The sequence below is a fragment of the Festucalex cinctus genome, chromosome 13 (assembly GCF_051991245.1).
Source record: "Festucalex cinctus isolate MCC-2025b chromosome 13, RoL_Fcin_1.0, whole genome shotgun sequence".
Classification (NCBI taxonomy): Eukaryota; Metazoa; Chordata; class Actinopteri; order Syngnathiformes; family Syngnathidae; genus Festucalex; species Festucalex cinctus.
In genome coordinates, this window is record NC_135423.1 from 10,245,553 (window position 1) to 10,263,712 (window position 18,160).

Sequence of the window (18,160 nt, forward strand, 5' to 3'; positions counted from 1 at the left end):
GTCCGGAGTCCTGCAGGTTTTCGATTTTTCCGCCTACTAGCACACCTGATTCATATAATCAACTCATCAGCATGCCTGATAACGATCCTGATCTTTAGTATCAGGTGTGTCGCACGGTACCGCTCACCTGTCCAACTCCAAAGTTAGCGTTCCAATTTTGTGTGTTAAAGTTAGCAGCATAATTTATGCCACTTTAAAAAAAAAAAAAAAATTATTTAATCATTGAGGCCATTTTTTGGGGACAAATATTTGCCAAGTCCAGCGTGTCAAAAACATCTTCCACACCCAACTACGGCGACTACAGGACCCAATGTTAATCGCTACAGGGCTAGCGTCCATCAATCAAGCTGAGGTCGGGGACGCCGGCGATGACATCACCATCCTCATCTTCATCCTTCTGGTCTTTCTTGTGGCCTAATGAGCCCCAGGTGAGCGCAGGCCAATCACAGCAGCCTTTAGGTATCATGTGATGCTCACATAGAAAAACATTTCATGTTTGTACGCGTGGAAACACACACAAACACGCAGCTGAGCTCATCAATGAGAGCATTTTCGTTTGTTTTGTTGTGAAACGTTGGCACAACAAAAGCACGACTCTTATGATCAAACACTTTCTTCTTGCTAAGACAAACAAATGCTTGGAATCCATCATTGATGCTTCGGAATGTATTTGGCCACGCTTGCATAGTTTGGATCATTCAGAGAATTTGAATATCTGGCAAAGGCACCTGAACAAAAATACAAGAGCAGGTTCCAAGTGAAAACATACATCTAAAGCCATCTGTCAACTTGTCAAAGAGTTTCAGCTGAGGAAAGCCACAAGCTTCTTGTGTTTGATACAAGAAGCTGCCCTTCACCCCAACAAAATCCTTTTGGGCGTCTAATTACGTATCAAACGTAGAAGCGCAAGCGAGCAGGCAAGCGTCATATTTTGGCCTTTGCATTGCATTTGCGATTCTCCCAGCACACTTTAAAGTGTTGACATGATTTGCGTTCTTGCCGTTTATGCTTCTAAGCAGCTGGAAATGATTCCAGAGTAAACTTGTCGTCGAGCATCACAACTTAAAGTATATGGATGAGTTCCTTCTTTGCGCAGTACCTATTTTGCCCATTTGATGGCGCATGATGAGATATATTGTGTGTCGCAGATGTTCTTTGAAAACTGCCGAAAGCCATCCGTCCCTGGTGATTTGTGTGACCAAACATTTGCGATGCTTCTTCCTTTTGCTTGTTTTAGGAAGATTTGTGTTGTCGTATTATGTGTCTTCATCTAATATCCTGTGAAACTTTCTTTGGCTTTCACTCAAATGAAATATCCTCGTCACAGCTCTGGATCACCATTTCAAGTATTCACACGCAGTCTCCCTTTCAAATTGCTCTTTTGGACGACATTTGATTCTGGATGTCTATGACTTGCATTGACATGTTTGTAATGGAGGCATTCCCTCAACAAAGAAAAAAAAGAACAGAAAAATGAAGTAATGCATTGAACACAATGGAGTGTGCTTTTCTAAAGTCTCAACACAGAATAAACATGTCACAGCTGATCTTGATTTGTGTGATATTTTTATTTGTTTGTCTTCATTTGCTGACTGGTTTCATGCTTTCTTGCACATAACATTGGTTTGACCTTGGTCTCGGACCTCCTTTGTGAGCTCTTTGTGGTGCCAGCACAACAATTTCTTGCACCTTTGCCGTATTTGCGCCATCTGACCCCCGTAGACCAGCGGGTCCACAACGGGCTGGATGAGCAGGAAGTAGAGCGACAGGAAGTTTTGCAGGGCGTGCGGTAGAGCGCCGCTCGTGTCCAAGCGCGTGTGAATGATCTGGAAGGCGCAACCGAAGCTGAAGTTGAGCAGCGAGGCCAGGTGCGGCGCACACGTCACCAGCGCTTTGCGCCGGGCCCGTCGCCTGCCGGAGAACACCACGTGCAGGATCCGTGCGTAAGAGTACAGCAAAGGCAGCAGCGGCGGCGCCACCGACGCCACCATGGCCGCCAGTCCGTACACGTATACGGCACGCGAGTCGCCGCACAGCAGCCGGGACACCAGGTCGTGGCAGTAAAGGGCGGGGATGATGTTTCCGCACAGCGGCCGGCGGGCGTGAAGCCACACGGCCACGGCGACCCACGCCCATGAGTACGCCCACAGGAGCAGCACGGCCAGCAGGGCCCAGCGCGCCGTCGCCAGGGCGCCGTAGTGCAGCGGCCGGCAGACGGCCAGGTAGCGGTCGTACGACATGGCGGCCAGCGTGCAGTACTCCACGCGTATGTACGAGTAGAGAGTGAAGACCTGCAGGAAGCAGCAGGCCGACGACAAGGTGTGAGAGGAGCTCAGCATCTGCGTGGCCAGGAAGGGGAAGAAGGCCGTGGAGCCAAACAGCTGGTTGGCGAACAGAGACGCCGCTAAGATGAACATGGGACGGCCGGCCAAGTCGCGATCGCGACAGATCAGCCAAACCAAAGACGCATTGGACGCCACCACGGACGCGTACGCTAAAGCGACGGCGACAAACGCCAAGTACTTGGCCGTACCCAGATCGCCGTACAGAGACAGGATAAAGTACGAATACGTGACGTTGGACATCCTTGCTTAGCACAAAATGTTTCTACAGTTCAGACTTCCCAAAACGCGCCAATCGCAAGCATGAAACGCGCTTCAGCGGCTAACAAAACCAAACGGATTCATCATCCTCACTTGTAGTAGACTTTCCATTTTGAACATGTGGCATCAATTTACGCTTCAAAAGACAACACAAACATAAAAACAACTTGATCAAGTTCTGATTTGACCTAAAAAACAACAAGCGACTCCCTCACGTCAACTTGGTAAGTTGGGTTAAGCCAAAATTTAAGCAAAAACAAAACAAAACAAACCCTCTCAAGTCAAAGCAGTCACCCCTGAACCTGTGAACAGCTCAACATGCAGCAAGTCAAACAAGTTGTCAATTAACTATCAAGCAACGGTTGCTCATCTTCTTGTGATGACGACTCATCAAGCGTGGCAGGCGCAGTCTGAGCGTGTGTGTGTAAGTGGGCCGCTCTTGAACAGGTTACTCGCTTGTGTGCACGCCCAGTGGCACCTCCTACACGATTCATGACATCATCGTCACCGCCTGCCTTCATCTTTTTGTTCATCAAACCCTAAAAACACAACATGAATTCAACTTGCGCTAATGTTGCTTTCTTTCATCACCTGCTGGTTCAAGACCAGGCAGGCACACGATGGTGCTGCACTTGAGCAAGACAGTGATACCCCCAACTGCCCACCAATTGCTCCAGTTCCGAACTGAAAGCGTTCGAGGTGAATGTAAACAACCAAAATGGCGGACAGTGGTAAATTGTTATCTTATTTTGGTTCCTAAAATTCATTTTTGACCTCCAGCAAACTACCTTTTTGTAATTTTGCTTAATTTATTGTTTTTATCTTATTTCAGAGGCATTCCATACAGTTTAGTAGTTTACAGTATAATTTCATACACAGAAATGGTGGCATATTGTCACGTAGGTTGCGTTACGTGACGTTATGTCGAATATTTATGAATGAAGAAAGCTATCTAGTTTTATACTCAAGTAAATTGTGTTTCACCATTCACGGCCTGTGTTTTCAAAGGGGTCACCATTATAGTGACATCCGTCGGTGAAGTCGGGGTTCTTTTTTTTTCTTCTGACTTCGCAAGTGGAATTTCCAAGTTCAAGGGGGCGTTCCCATACACACTTCCTGGTTTGAACTCGGAAAAGTCCGACTTCCGACCATACTCGAATGCAGCACACATATCTGTGTGTGTTCATGTGGTTGTTACAGCAGGCGATCTCCGAGCTTGGAGCTGCCATCTTTGCCCAATTTACCTGCTGACTGATAAATATAGATAATATGCTGTCAACTCATAGGCTCCTCCTCTACCACAGACGTGTGCTGTGTTTGTTAGCCACGCAACTGAGAAAGAAGGATTTGGTGAGTCCATTGAATTGTTTGTATTAGCGCGCTAGCTGTTAGCGAAAGAAATTGTTTGGTGCTGGCGAAAACAATGTTTGTCCTGAGATGGTTTTATTTATGTTTGTTTAATATCCACGTTATTTTATTGTTGATATCGATGAGCATGTCGTTATTGCTTAGTCTTGCTGTCGGTTGAATTTGACCACTAAGATTTTGAGATATTTGCTAATTAGCATTGAACATTAGAGTACTGATAGTATTTTATTTTATTTTATAGCCTAATTTACAGCACTTGTAAAATGAGTATACTCAAGATTATCTGAACTTAGAATGTACATACCTTTAAAATGTGAAATGAAGAGATTTAATTTGATATATTTCAGCGTTATTTAGAAATCTGACCATCTGGAAACAACGAGGCATTTGCCTAAAAAAAAATAAAAGCAATAATGCATGTGCCTGCTGATCCACAAACACACCTTCAACAATTCATAAGCAGAATTGCAAATATATTTACAGATGAGAAGTAAGTCATCATAAAACAGCTGAGATGGGCCCCAGCAGGCCCACAACCGTGCGAGCAAAATCACTTTGGAAATAAGAACTGTGATAAATTTACACATAATAATAATAATAATAATAATAACAGTAGTAGTAGTAGTAGTAGTAGTTGTTGTTGTTGCTATTATTAATAAAACACACATGAAAATTGCAGATATATTTGTGGATCGGGAAAACGTGTAAATCACAATTATATTTGTAGGAATCTGAAAAGCCCGTAAAAATCACAGATATTTGTGGATGTGAAAAACACTTGAAAATCACAAATAGGTTTGTGGATCTAAAAAATGTGGAAATCATTAATTTATTTGTATATATAAAACAAAACGTGAAAGTCATTGAAACCCCAGCGTTGGCATAAAAGCCTAACATAAAAGCTTAGCGTGGCTTGCCTGCGTACTTTCAAACACTTTGCCTGACCTGAAAGCCGAACTTGAACTTTGATAATGAGCGCGTCTACGCCAAGCAGTCCAAGGAGAGGTCATTAAGCTGATTGGCCTCCCGGGTCCTCTTGTTGTTCCATCCCCTTCTCTGGGGAATGGCGGCGGGACAAACATGTTGTCACAATTCAGTGACCGCTCACCCTCGGGAGTCCATTAAGGTCCGAGCCAGACAAAGCGGCGAGCGCCGCTGAGCGGACGTAGTGAAGCCTCCTGAGGTGAGCTCACGTCAACAAGCCCATCATGTTCACCATCGGGTCAAACTCAGCAGCGCTCATGGCAAAATCCAAAGGCCAACAAGACGTCGGAACCTCAGGCTGGATCTCGGGGATCGCTACGTGGTCTACTTCGAAACACGTCATTCTTCATCGACAGTCCGTTCATCCATCACATATTTCAACCTCAGTGCTACATACTCCTGTAAATGTTGGCTTGAAAGCCTTCATTGAAACCCTAACCCAGACTAGAAACCCCAATCCTGGTTTAAAACCTTTACACAGACTTGAAACCCCAATCCTGCCCTACTTTGAAAAGCTAACCCTGGCCAGTCACTTTTCACCTTGACGTGAAGACTTGAAACCATAACCGTTGCTTAAAACATGGACCCAGGCGAAGCTTGATGAAGCAGCATGTGGTTCTTTCCCAACTCTCTGCTCCATTCACATGACAACGTAGAAGCTGTCCGATGGTTTTCTTTTGGCTATCCTGGAGCTGATATCCAAACTGGAAGACCGTCTGCTTTCAAGTCAGTGATTGGTCACTCACGTCGTCTTTGCTTGCTTGTTAGCTTAGCATAATGCATTTAGCACAGCCGAAGGAAAAGACTTGTTAGCAGATCATTAGCAGCAGTGAACGCATCCTCACACAAAGTCCTTGTTGGGCTTATTAACTTGCTTGATGTTAATTAGCTTGTTTGAGCCTAATTAACTTATTTGAGGCTAATTAGCTCGAGCTAACATTCACGCACTATGTTGCACAAGACTTTGACACAAGGAAGATTTCCATTCCGACGCTTGTGTGACGAGACCCTGGAGTTTAATTTGGTTCGGTCCGACCACTGGCGACCAATCAGAGCTCTGTCGCATTCGGGACCGGCTCATCCCTACGGGACCTTTGACGGTGGCCTATAAGGCCAAGACGTCTTTCTGTGGCGGATGACTCGTGTGGACAAACGGCAGGTAGGAGTGGTAGGCGACCGCTCGCTTTTGCAATGCCCTTTTGCTAGCATGTAGCGACATCAACAAATGTTTCTTGTTAATGATCTTCGTCATCAAAAGTTGACGTGCAGTAGTTTGGTTTAGCCTTTGAACAAAGTTCTGGAATGCTTTTCTAGCAACTGTGGTTGGAAATGGCCAGCCTAGCCTAGCCTAGTAGCTATCTGTTTGCGGCTAGCGTGTTGTCTTGGTTTTGCCTGTGGATTAGCAAGACGCTGCTAATTGCCTGAGCCCAAACCTTGCCACGTTGCTTGCAGAAGGTTCTGGACGCTGCGTTCTTTAGGGAGCGTTCCGCTTCTCGAGTAATTGTGATGTTGTCTGCGGCAGGATGTCGGCTGAGAACTCGTCCCACGGCACCTTCGTGTTGCACGGCTTCCCCGCGCTGGACAAGCGGCGTTGGGTCCTGGCGCCGCCGCTGGCCGCCACCTCCGCGTTGGCGTTGCTGGGCAACTCACTTCTGGTCTACGTCGTCGTCAGCGTCGAGCGTCTCCACAGCCCCATGTACGCCATACCTGTGGATACGCCATAACCCCCCCCCCCAACCTACAGTATATTTAATTGACTACACAGCAAAGAGGAAGATATTTCAGGTTGTAACTGATGAATGTTTTTCTTTGCATTCTCTCATTTCCTGCAACAGCAGTTGGTATGTTTGCCGCGGTCTTACCTCGCCTTTCCTTTGAACAACACTCACTAAGCTTTACAAACTGTCAGTCTTTGTTGGCGGAATTCTTTCCCATTCTTGCTTGACGTACAAGTTGAGGTGCTCCACACATGTATTTTGTCCTTCACCACTATTTTGAGAGGGCAGGACAAGTTTCAGTTAGCCAGGATATCCACATTGCTGCCATCTGGAGGCGTTGAAAGCACACGGCACTTTGTTTAGTCGGCTTGTCCCCACAGCGGGTCATTTCACAGCACGCTACTTTCCATATCGCGAGCGTTGGGTCAAATTTAGCAAATTCGGCTTTCTTGGTTTTTGCGAGGGGGAACGCTCACTAAATGTTATCTATCGTATTTGCTAGGAGCAAACCTTTGGATAATTTGCGCTCGGCTCACAATGTCAAAACGCTTGTGCCGTTGTTTTGCTCGTTTACTCCAGCTCACCCGGAACATTAAGCAACAAAATGGAGAACGTAGCAGCTTGTACCTAGAAAAGGTACCATGGTAGCGTGTCGCGTGTGCCTGCAGGTACCTGCTGATCTGTGCACTGTGCCTGGTGGACCTGCTCGCCATGGGCGCCATCATCCCGAGCACGCTGGTGGGTCTGCTGGTGGACCAGAAGCAGAACCGCGTGTCCCTGGCCGGCTGCCTGGCGCAGATGTTCGCCACGCACTTCCTGTCGTCGGTGGAGTCCACCCTGCTCCTGGCCATGGCTCTGGACCGCTACGTGGCCGTGTGCCACCCGCTGCACTACAAGCAGCTGGTGGGTCTGCGGGCGCTGGTCACGCTGACGTTCTTCACCTTGGCTCGGAGCGGCGCAGTCATGGCCACCCTGGTGGGTCTGGCGGGCTCGCTGCACTTCTGCGCTTCCCACGTGATCCGCCACTGCTACTGCGACCACATGGCGCTGGTCAGCCTGGCGTGCGGTGACACCGGGCGCAGCGACGCCGCCGGCGTGGCCGTTATCGCCTGCTTCGTGGGCGTGGACATCCCGCTCATCATCTTCTCCTACTTGAAGGTTTCAACGCTCTTTCGTGCTTGTAATCAGACGGCAGAACGCGAGGGACCAGAGGTGGCGAGTCCAGGTCCAGAAAGCAAAAAACCTTTGAGTTTGGGAATGACATGAAAGGCTTCAAAGGACATTTTGCGTGTGTAGTGTCAAGCTTCAATGTTTACTTGGAAGGACAATCTTACTGGCCTGGAGACTCGAGTCTCCGCTGATTGCGGAGACGTCGATGCGCCATCTCTGGGCTTTCAAAAATGCCAGTCCAGATGAAGCACATCCAGATTTGCAAATCCACAGATCAGTATTTTCTATCCTGCTATTTCAAACTGCCGGATTGGATCAGAATCATCCTGATCTTCTCGGTTTGAGATTTCCAAATCACAGACAGGAGACACAAAGTGTGTCTCATAGATTTCAAAGTCAAGAGAGCAAATGCAAACGTATATCGGTATCCACATATTTACATGGAGTCAATGTTGGCTTCAATTGTCTGTTGAAACAAGACCACGGCCGTATGATGAGGATCAACAAAAAACTGCTCAGGATGGAAACTGAGAGAACAAATTCTCCTTGCCAAGGAACAAATCAAACTTTGCGGTCAACATTGAGTGGCTAAAATGGGTCAAAATGCTGCTCAAGTCATATGCCACAAACGCAAGAACGTGCAGTCCCAATGTCGTATTTAGTCTCGTGGGAGCACACGCAACATATTTTTGCCAAGAACATTTTTGGGGGGTTAACTTGTACTTTAAATGTTATTAGAATTTTGGGTTGAAGCAGTTTCTTTGTTTAGTTATTGGGGTTTATTTTTTTGGCGTGGGGGAAATTGTGGAATAGTAATTTTTCAGTTCAATTAAAAAATGTACATAATGATGGTTCATTTCTTAAGAATATCTCTTTACATATAACCTTGCTCTCGCAAGATGAATTCTCGCGGTATTTGTGAGTTGACAAACTGGAGAATACATCTTGTACTGCTGCCGCTGAAAACCGCCGTGGTTCGGACCAGTCACAGAGCGACATTGTGTTTGGGGGCGGGATATGCAACTGTGACGAAACCAGGAAGCCAGTGCCGACGCCGGAGCTAACAAACAAACCTAACATGGACGAATCGACGCTGCAGTTAATTCTGTTCTCGCAGAATTGCTCACTGTTTCCTTGTTGAATGTTGAACAGCGAGAGGCGCTTCGTGCATTTCTAGCTGGTAAAATGTTCGTGCTTTTTCACCCATGGCCGTGATTGGTTAAAACAAACATGTAGAATAAATAACACATCGTCCAATCAGCTCGAATTATTGTACAGAATGTCCCCCCTTTTCTCGTCCAAATTACTGTGGAGAGGTACGAGATGGATATTCCGAAGCATATCCATCTGGCTATTGCCAGGTTACTTTACACGATTAATTCCGCAAAAATGCTGCTTATTTATTGATGAGCATAAGTGAAAGTCCAAAGACGTGATCACATCGCTAATTTGACCCTGAGGCGGGATTGGTTTCATGCTGCTCCAGATTTTGGAGTCATGTTTTGAAATCGTCGACACGGTCTCAAATGTGGATTAAAGGCAGAGTTGGATTTCCAAATCTGGATTTCAATTTTCAAGATTAAATGTGGTTTAAATTGTACATCAGCTTTTGAGTTGAATCCAATCCGCCAGCATGAATCCTTCTGGATGATATTTGAACTCAATTTATGTCAGATCCTGGGCGTGGTGGTGCGGGCGGCGGCCCACGGGGACGAGCGTCGAAAAGCCTTCCACACGTGCGGCACCCACCTGATGGTGATGATGGTGTTCTACCTGGTCGGCAGCGTCACCTTCCTGTCGCACAACCTCGGGCTCGCCATCCCTACCGACGCCAACAGCGCCATGGGGCTCCTGTACATCCTCATCCCGGCCGCCGCCAACCCCATCATCTACGGGGTCCGCACCGCCGAGATCAGAAACGGCTTTTACAGACTCGTCGGCCTCGGGGACGCCGCCAAGGCAAAGGTCTTGCCCGCCAACACTGCCGTTGAGACGCCATGACGGATTTCGTGTGACAAAATGGCCCAGCCAGGCTCATCATCACCTCTGACCTCTGCTTAACAAAGTGGGTGTGTGTGTGCGTGTGTGTCAACCACTTTTACAATAAAAATACTTTATTTTATTTCTTTCTTAACAAATCCCACATTTGTCTTTGAGTGAAAGCAAAACGTGCGACTTTGTTTGTTGTGCCGAGTATGAAAGCAACCAAAAGTGAGCTCAACAGGACAAGCTGACGGAGAACTTCACGCCGTCCTCGTAACTCCAAACCGGAACCTTTTCAAATGCCGTAGAAAAAGTGCAGTCACGTCTTAGAGACGTCACGCTTCCTCCAGCACGGATGTTTTTCACTCAATGCTCGTTTGAAGGCAACCTTCCTTTATTGGCTGCTCTTGAGAGAACGCAGCTTGTGCAAGTTGTCCTCATGGAATGTTCTTCAGGGATTTTTTTTTTCCATTCGACCGGACGAATACATTGGCGTCGCGGAAGCTGGCGAAGGAGCCGAGCGGCGCCGGGCGTCCACAAAGTCCAAAGAAGTCCCGATTGGTGTGGACCGCCTTTGCTTCTGGCTGTGGGTGGGGGTGGGGCGAGACTTCATGTTGATCACGTGACCAGAAAGGCACCTGTGGAGAGGACACACCCACCTTGAGATCACTGACCAATGGCGTGTTTGCCAACATCCTCATCATGATGACGTGATTGTAGTTGAGCCACCGGAGCTGCAGGCGGCAGTGTTGCTCCGTTGGCTCACACACTGACGCCAAATCAGCGCTCATGTGTTAGCACATTGGAAGGGCATGCTAGCCTTTTTGGACATATTTGGGAAGAAAAAAAAGCATCAGAGATCAGATCAACTCGTACTAAACTGAAATAGACTCATGTCATTTTTCAAAGAAACCGAAACTTGAAAGACATTTTTTTTTTCTATTTTATCCTTAGTTATATTCAGTCTTGACAACTTCCGGTTTCATTTTTAACAAGGAAGGATCTAAAGGCACATCAATCCACCATGAAGGTACATTTTTGGTGACATTGCAACACGGGATTCTAATTAAGGTAAGCTGTTTGTCAAAACAACAACTTTAACATAGTTAATAGTTGTGCTCGTCTGCTGTTGCGGTGAAGAGCTTGCATGGTGCTTTGATCATATCTGAACTCGTATTCAAATTGCAAATTTGAACATTTGGGAACCGTGTAGGGTGGTTTATAATTACATACTAGGGAGACATGGCTGAGTGGCAGAGTGGTCTCTTAACCATAAGGTTGCGGGCTCAAGCCACACCTCTGGTGACCATGTCAGTGTTCTTGGGCAAGGCACTGAACCTTAATTTGATCCCAGTGGACCATTTCTGTGTGAATGTGTGAATGTGAAGCTTTGTAAAGTGCTTTAGGGCAGCATATGGTGTGGATAAAGCAGTCCATAATCGAGGTGTAACGCCCCCCCAAATGAAATGAAAAACAAAACAACAAAAAGGTAAATCCATACATCGCAGATTTCACTTATTTGGTAGTTTTTGGAACGAAACCTTTATGATAAATGAGAAAGCACTGTAAAACATGAACAAAAAAAATTCTTGAAATAGTTTAAACATAAAAGGTTAAGATATATAATAATAATAATAATAATAATAATTATAACAATAATAATGCTAATAATAATAATAATAATACATTGGAAACGAAAATAAAAGTAATAAATAATAAATGCAACATGAAAAGCGTTGTACTGACCAGTGCGGGCCGCCGCCGCTCACTGCCCTGCCCCGCCCCGGCTCGGCGGTAAACCAAAAGAAAAACGGGGAAGGGGCGCTGGCATATTGGCTTCGGTTGGTTATTGCGAGGTGTCGTCTGCATCGGTGTCACGAGCGGCGTTTAAATCCACAACAGTCGTTCCTCGGAGGCGGGCGGCAGCGGGCGGTGGCCCGTCCGCAGACAGCTGGCAACCTTTGTGCGCACCTGTTGGAAGACAAAAGCACTTTTATTTCATGCACTTTTCCACTCAGACATCAAAAGCAGTTCCATTTGTCGGCAGGAATTTTTGGGGAAACCACTTGTGAAAAGTGAAAAGTCGAGCTGCCCTCGTCACCTTGGCCCGCGGATGGGATGGCGTTGGCTCCGCCCCCTCCACCTCCATTGGTCTGCGAGCAGACGTGGGCGTGTCGGGCATTGGCGTTGTTGTGCTTGTGGTGGTGGCTGCCGTGCAGCTTGTACTTCATCAGCAGGATAAAGATGAAAACCAGAACAGACGCCACGATGATGCCGCCCAGGATCAAGATCATGGTGCCACCCAGAAACTGAAGAACAACCCAAACAAACATCAGCATCATAACACACGGCGTGCACTTTTGAGAGGTGAAGAGCGCCACCATGCCTGGTCTCGTATGGAATGACATCGCCCGTATTCGGGTTCGGTGGCAAAGGCCACGCATCCCACCATCTTGGTTCCCGTCAAGGCGGTGACGCCGTCGTCGTAGATGGCGAGGACGCACAGGTCGTAGTCGCGGGAGGAGGCCAGGTCGCTCAGCAGGAAGTACTTGTGATTGGCCGGGATCATCCTGCAAAGCCCAAACAATCAATCATCATTAATTATTTTGTCACCAAGTTTGATGAGATGTCAAACGTGTCCAGTTAGCACATAGCAGGCGGACCAGTGTGTCAGAAACGGCCCGTACGGCTTCAGAACAATTTCATTGCAATGTTCCAATCAAATGAACTACTGTAATTTATTTTGTCCACTGGATGGCGCACTGACCACTGAAATGACCCTCCAACATTGGCAGGATTTGTGAATTTGAAAAGATGCCAAGGAAGCAACAACAGCTTCACAGGAAGTGAAGAATACACCAAGAACTCCCGTCCAAATATTTGAAGAGACCAAAAACAGCAAAAAGTCGTCTCAAAAGTGGCTGCTTTGGTAGATTTTTCATATCATCATATCATTTCATATCATTGGATGACTTCCATTTTAGTTTTTGTTTCAATCTGGAAATTTGTTTTCGGGATGGAATAAAAGGTGAAATATTTTAGTCAACGAAATTAACACTCATAGTAAGATCATATAAACATTAAAAAATAGAACTTGACAGAAGAAATGAAAGAAAATAAGAAGAAATAAAAGTCACTTGGAATGAAAGTGAGAGCAGGTGGACTTGAAAGTGGTGAAGAAAACCAGTTGGACTGGCGATGCGGAGGAGGTCAACCAAGGTTGGCGATGGCCTTGAAGGTCTAGAGGAGGAGCTCGAATTGAATTGCCGATGTGATCGGTGATGGCTGATGAGAAAAGGGGCAGCCCACTTCTGGACCGACCACCGGGAGCGTCTGACATTCTCAGGACACAGAATCCATCACGAGCGCACCAAGACATTTGGCCTCTCATCCCAGCAGTACCCTGAGAATGAAACTGCCTGCACCACTGAGACTATTCCCCACCACCGCGTCCCAGGATGTGTAAAAGCCTAGATACCCCAATCCGAAGTCGGCCAAATGTGACCGATGCCTCTACCCCCTGTGGCTTCGGTCCGGACGTCGGCACGTTGCATAGAAAAATGACGTAAATACACACCGCACCGACCCCGACTATTACGTACCTTCAGCGCATGCGCGAGAATTAATTCCCCTATTCGGTGGTAGTCATTATTTTTAAAGGCAACCAGAAACCTCTTTACGGGGGCGGCATATAAAAACGTAAACAATGCATATCGGTTACTTTTTCTCTCACAGTGTCCTCCCACTTGAATGAAACCCTCCGGCTTTTTGCACAGTGTCGTATAATGCTGCCATTGTCAACCCTCGCTCTTGTGATTGTATGGAGATTAAGGCAGCAAAGGCACAAGATGAGGAGAAACTGCACAAAATGGGAAAAATCTTGGATGCTCCAGCGACAAAGGCAAGGAGCTTACCTGAACCTTTGTCGAGAGCAGGAAACAGCCGACTTCAACAAGCCTGAGTAGTTCCACATGTTGAATGTCCAGGCTTTCCATCAGTACTGTTTATCCACATTCGTCACTTCCTCTTCTTGCCCCCTGCGCTGATTTGCTAGCTAACAACCAATCACAGTGATCAAATGCCCCGACGCCACTTCAACATGTCGAATTTGCTGAAAATGCCCCCCCGGCGTATTCCAACTCGATCCGACTTTATGACAGGAATTTATACACTGATCAGACAGCGAATGCCGTCGGCCTAATGCTGTCCGACTCCCGAAGTCGGATTGGTGTATCCCGGCCTTAAGGGGCACAGCGGTGCTGTCTAACCAAGTGAGATGTCTGGAAGCCAGTGTGGGTGAGCTCACCTGTAGATGAGGATGTCGTCAGCGGAACTGTTGTACTGGATCTGGTAGGTGCGCACGCCGGGAATGTGGTTCTGCGCGGGCCACGTGATGAGGGCGGTGCTGGCCGTCAGTTCCGACACGCTGACCCGCTGCTGGGCGACGCGCGGCTGACCACCGCTGGCGTTGGACTTAATGGACGTGGGCACGTCCGAGGGCCCGGGGTCGGCGTCCGGCTTGGGCTCCAAGTGCGGCGAGGGGTTGACCACCAGCTCCACCGGCGCTGTGGCCTCGCCGGCCGCGTTGGACGCGATGCATGTGAACTTTCCCGAATCCTGCGGGTGGGAGGTCAGAGGGGAGCGGGTGAGCAGGGGAGGCGAGCGGCGTCTCGCGATAAGCGGCGGCCCTCCCGGTCCACCTTGACTGATGCCTTGAGGATGTCGAGCGAGCCGTTGTCGTAGCAGACGGTGCGCGACGTGTTGCTCATCAGCTTCCCGTCGGGACTGACCCAGTGGGTGGATGGTTCTGGGTCGCCCATGGACTTGCAGCGCAGGCTGACCTCCTGGCCCTCCATCACGAACATCTTGGACGTGTGGCGAGTGATCATGGGAGGTTCGCACACAAACTCCTCCTGTAGGAGGCGCACAAGTCAAGTTGATTTGTCTCACACACTTTAGCCACTCAAGCTTCTAAAGACAAAAAACACCAAAAAAGACATCTCAATCAAGCCATTTGAAAAGAAGCAAGTCAAAGAAATAAAACATCATTGCAATCAAAGTGTCAGTGCAGATTTGGCGTAAAAATGTGAGTCTAGACACCCTGCAAACAAGCTGTCTGTACTTGTAATGCTGAAAAGTGAATGAGTTGGTTGACAATGAACGAGTACATCCTTGTTGACAATTCAAGATGTCCGCTTTTCAACTGAGCTGTTAATATAAAGTGTTGAGGCTAATAAATCGAATGCAAATGCTTAATTGCGACTCAAACAAGCCGATTGAAAATGTTGAAATGAAAATGAGGAGGATCGCGAAGCAAAGCAAGTGGCGTCCGACCTCTCTGATGGTCCAGAAGTACTTCCCGGCTAGGTCTCTCGGGGAGGCGCAGGTCTCCAGGTCGTCCTCGCGTGTCAGCCGTCGCAACCAGACTAGTTCGCAGTTGCAGTGCAGCGGGTTCCCGCCGAAGCTCAGAACCAAAGCGGTCAGCGGCGAGCCCTTCATCTTGGCGTAGACGGGGATGCGCAGGAAGAGCGGGTCGGGCGGGATCTTCTTCAGCTTGTTGGACGTCATGTCCAGCCTGGACAAGACAGAATGCTAACAACGGAAAGGTGGGGAGCGGCCAGTCGCGGGGGCGGCGGCCAGCTTGGCGGCGCACCTGGCCAGCTTGTGCAGGTTGGAGAAGATTCCCTCGGGAACGCTCTCGATCAGGTTGTGGTCTAGACTGAGCGTGTTGACGCTCACCAGCATGGAGATGGTCTCCCAGGGCACGTCCACCAGGTTGTTATAGCTCAGGTCCAAGTCTTCCAGGGTCTCCAGGAAGTCCTGCCGAATCCCGCAACGTCACAAACAATGAGACATGTTGGAAAATTTGCTCCAGTTGACGAGTGCGATTCAAAAAGCCAAAGTCACAAGATTCCAATCTTCAAGATCTTCACATGGCTTTATGTGCGAAGCTGCATCGCTGATTCTTGTTTTTGTTAAATCGTAGTTAAAACGCAGATTATTTATTATATGGCGGGAATTTGTAGTTTGGATTTTGCCACACGGACGGTTCACCGCTGACTCACGTGACAAGAAGTTTGAGCGAGGCGGAAAGAGTGCATCAAAAAATGTTTGGGATCGTTTCACACTTAATTCAAGAAGCTACATGCAAACGTGCCTCAATATTTCATAGCTAACTGAATGATACGTTAGTTTGACCCACTGGCTGGAAGGAATCGCATAGCGGACCCTAAAAAATCCGTCAAGCGCGGCTCGAATGAATTTGTTTGCCTTTTTGAATCGCATTGGAGGCATAAATGAGTTTTCCGGCATATTGGACTGGACTGGCATGCAAGTGTCAATAAGGCCTGACCTGGAAGGCTCCCTGGGAGAGGCGGTGCAGCTGGTTGTTGGCAAGGATGAGGTGGCGCAGGTTGACCAGGCCCTGGAAGTGGGTGTCGTCTAGGGTGGTCAGACGGTTGGCGTCCAAGTGGAGGGCATGGAGGTCCTGGAGGTCGGCGAAGGCGAACGGGCGGATCTGACTGATGGTGTTACGGCTCAGCGTCAGGTGGATCTGACAATGCAGACACGACGACAACAGTAAAGAAACCGTGAGCCGCTTAGGTTGTTTTTTTAAATACACTCAGTCACGCATACACATAAAAACATGGTCTCCCGGGTGGGGAAGCGAACGCAATGGTACCACTCCGCTACCCAGAGCCTGCCGTTTGGGTTGTTGACGGTGCTAGCGCCGAGCAGCATTAGCATTCTCATAGAAATTAATGCCACATATCCAAATCTGGGCACCTCCGTTAATCGCCAATTCCTGTCCATGGCGATGCCCATCTTGCGGCAAGTGCACAATGACGCGAAGCCTTGCAAAAAGACAAAGTGAGAATTAGTTGTGAATTAAAAAACAAACTGTGACTGAAACATGTTTACGCCCGTCAACCGGGGTGAGTACATACCGTCCCTCTCATTCCATGTATTTTTGCAAGCCTTCGTGTCATCAAGCATATGCCGAATACGTGCTGAAAGGTGGGCATAGTCATTGACGGGAAGTGACAATTAATGGAAGCTGATTGGATCATTCTTAATGATGGCAGCATAATCAACTTGTGTTTATTTGATGTTCTTAATTAGCGAGTGCGCTTTATTTTTTGTGGATGGCGTTGTGTTGGTGCCAGCAGCGTATGACGCGGTATAGGCGGCGATCTGGTGGACATTCAAGCCAAATGAAAAAACTTGGCCGGAAAAAGTTGCTGGCCAAATATTGGATTCATTTGCTTTTGCTTGGTCTTTTTCAACCTCGATGTAAGAGGGACATGTCAGTTGAGTTGGTCTCCCGGACGTTGGTGGAACCCGTCCATCATTTCATCTTTTGGACCAACGGATGAACGGCAGGCAGCTCGCTAGTTTAGCTGCCAGGCCAACTTTTTATGCTTGCGAACGGAGACCGCTAGGACAGCTAGTGGCTAGTAGCTTCGGGCCTGTCCCACCCGGTTGCAAGGGCCAATCAGATTTCAGCGGGACTTGCCCTGCAGCTAATCAGATTTCAGTGGGCCGTGTTCTGCCTAAAGGGATTCAAAATAATGCTGCCCAAGCACCATGAGAAAAGAGCAAATGTCGAGGAGGACGTGGTTACCAGGCTGGACATGTTGGCGAAGTCTCGGTGCCTGAGCGTGGTGATGAAGTTGTCCATGAGGCGCAGCTCGGCCGTCTGCCGGTCGATGTTGGGCGGCACGAACAGTAAACCCGTCTTGGCGCACAGAACCGTGTAGGACGGCAGCAGGTTCTGACACGTGCAGCGCTTGGGACACAACATGGACAATGAGGCGCCACTCAGCCGGACCAGCCAGCATGCCGCCACGAGGACCGGCAGGGGCGGCGGCCACGGGCCCCCCATGGTCGCGTTCCTGCTGACACACACAAACACTGCGTCAGTAGATAAACACAAACAACTCAACAAGATTCCAATTTGTTCTCATTGTAAATGTTCCTTTCCCCCAAATGTAACATTTTTCACCCTAAAATTGTCCACCCCTTCCCAATGGCATGTTCAACATTCGATACACATTTGCCACCATTCCCATTTTAATCAGTCCCTCATTCCCTCACCTGGGGAAGCCTTTCCAAAAAATTCACTGTTGAAATTCCTTCTTCATTCCCAATCAAACTTTGAACAAGTCACATTCCCATTGGCTCTATTTGAAATTCTTATCCAACAAAACATTTGTTACATTCAATTTCATTTCACAGGATTTATCTTTTCACATCATTCCTTTTTCAGGCAGCCAAAGTGCAAACATTCGCTCGATTATTTCTTTGTTGTGGTTTGACTGGACAGAAGGAAGT

The 18,160-nt window shown here is 47.9% G+C and overlaps 3 protein-coding genes and 1 long non-coding RNA gene across 8 annotated transcripts in view; 2 read left to right on the forward strand and 2 right to left on the reverse strand.

The window, feature by feature from the left end:
* Positions 1-328: 328 nt before the first annotated feature.
* On the reverse strand, positions 329-2,585 carry or64d1 (odorant receptor, family 64, subfamily D, member 1). Its single transcript, XM_077541735.1, has 2 exons — positions 1,631-2,585; positions 329-414 (listed from the first exon to the last, which is right to left on the reverse strand). The coding sequence occupies exons 1-2, from the start codon at positions 2,583-2,585 to the stop codon at positions 329-331; spliced, it is 1,041 nt and encodes a 346-aa protein (XP_077397861.1).
* A 3,893-nt stretch (positions 2,586-6,478) lies between these two features.
* On the forward strand, positions 6,479-9,924 carry LOC144033491 (olfactory receptor 52D1-like). The gene is made up of 3 exons (XM_077541646.1): positions 6,479-6,651; positions 7,342-7,831; positions 9,518-9,924. Exons 1-3 carry the CDS (start codon positions 6,479-6,481, stop codon positions 9,842-9,844), a joined length of 990 nt encoding a protein of 329 aa, XP_077397772.1. The 3' UTR covers positions 9,845-9,924.
* A 15-nt stretch (positions 9,925-9,939) lies between these two features.
* The window catches only part of LOC144033490 (leucine-rich repeat and fibronectin type III domain-containing protein 1-like protein), a 30,254-nt gene continuing 22,033 nt past the window's right edge, over positions 9,940-18,160 (reverse strand). For 2 of the 4 annotated variants that reach the window (XM_077541641.1, XM_077541644.1), the window contains exons 3-12: positions 17,451-17,721; positions 16,179-16,379; positions 15,480-15,646; positions 15,161-15,401; positions 14,527-14,739; positions 14,133-14,443; positions 12,213-12,396; positions 11,928-12,135; positions 11,573-11,797; positions 9,940-10,464 (exon numbers count right to left, since the gene is read on the reverse strand). In XM_077541641.1, the coding sequence (XP_077397767.1) occupies positions 11,673-11,797; positions 11,928-12,135; positions 12,213-12,396; positions 14,133-14,443; positions 14,527-14,739; positions 15,161-15,401; positions 15,480-15,646; positions 16,179-16,379; positions 17,451-17,711 (1,911 nt within the window). In that variant the 5' untranslated portion in view covers positions 17,712-17,721 and the 3' untranslated portion in view covers positions 9,940-10,464; positions 11,573-11,672. Of the gene's footprint in view, positions 10,465-10,503; positions 10,647-11,572; positions 11,798-11,927; positions 12,136-12,212; positions 12,397-14,132; positions 14,444-14,526; positions 14,740-15,160; positions 15,402-15,479; positions 15,647-16,178; positions 16,380-17,450; positions 17,725-18,160 lie in introns of those variants that run through there. The other 2 variants (XM_077541643.1, XM_077541645.1) reach the window with 2 other exon arrangements.
* The window catches only part of LOC144033492 (uncharacterized), a 56,607-nt gene continuing 48,959 nt past the window's right edge, over positions 10,513-18,160 (forward strand). The window contains exon 1 of one of the 2 annotated variants that reach the window (XR_013287994.1): positions 10,513-10,897. This is a non-coding gene — a long non-coding RNA (uncharacterized LOC144033492). The remainder of the gene's footprint in view (positions 10,898-18,160) is intronic. The other variant, XR_013287993.1, reaches the window with a different exon arrangement.

Coding starts and splice junctions, on each gene's coding strand:
- LOC144033491 (XM_077541646.1), top strand. CDS start 6,479: ATGTCGGCTGAGAACTCGTCCCACGGCACCTTCGTGTTGCACGGCTTC. Junction 6,652..7,341: donor GAGCGTCTCCACAGCCCCAT/GTACGCCATACC, acceptor GTGTGCCTGCAG/GTACCTGCTGATCTGTGCAC. Junction 7,832..9,517: donor TCATCTTCTCCTACTTGAAG/GTTTCAACGCTC, acceptor AATTTATGTCAG/ATCCTGGGCGTGGTGGTGCG.
- or64d1 (XM_077541735.1), bottom strand. CDS start 2,585: ATGTCCAACGTCACGTATTCGTACTTTATCCTGTCTCTGTACGGCGAT. Junction 415..1,630: donor AAAGGAGGTCCGAGACCAAG/GTCAAACCAATG, acceptor GGGGCTCATTAG/GCCACAAGAAAGACCAGAAG.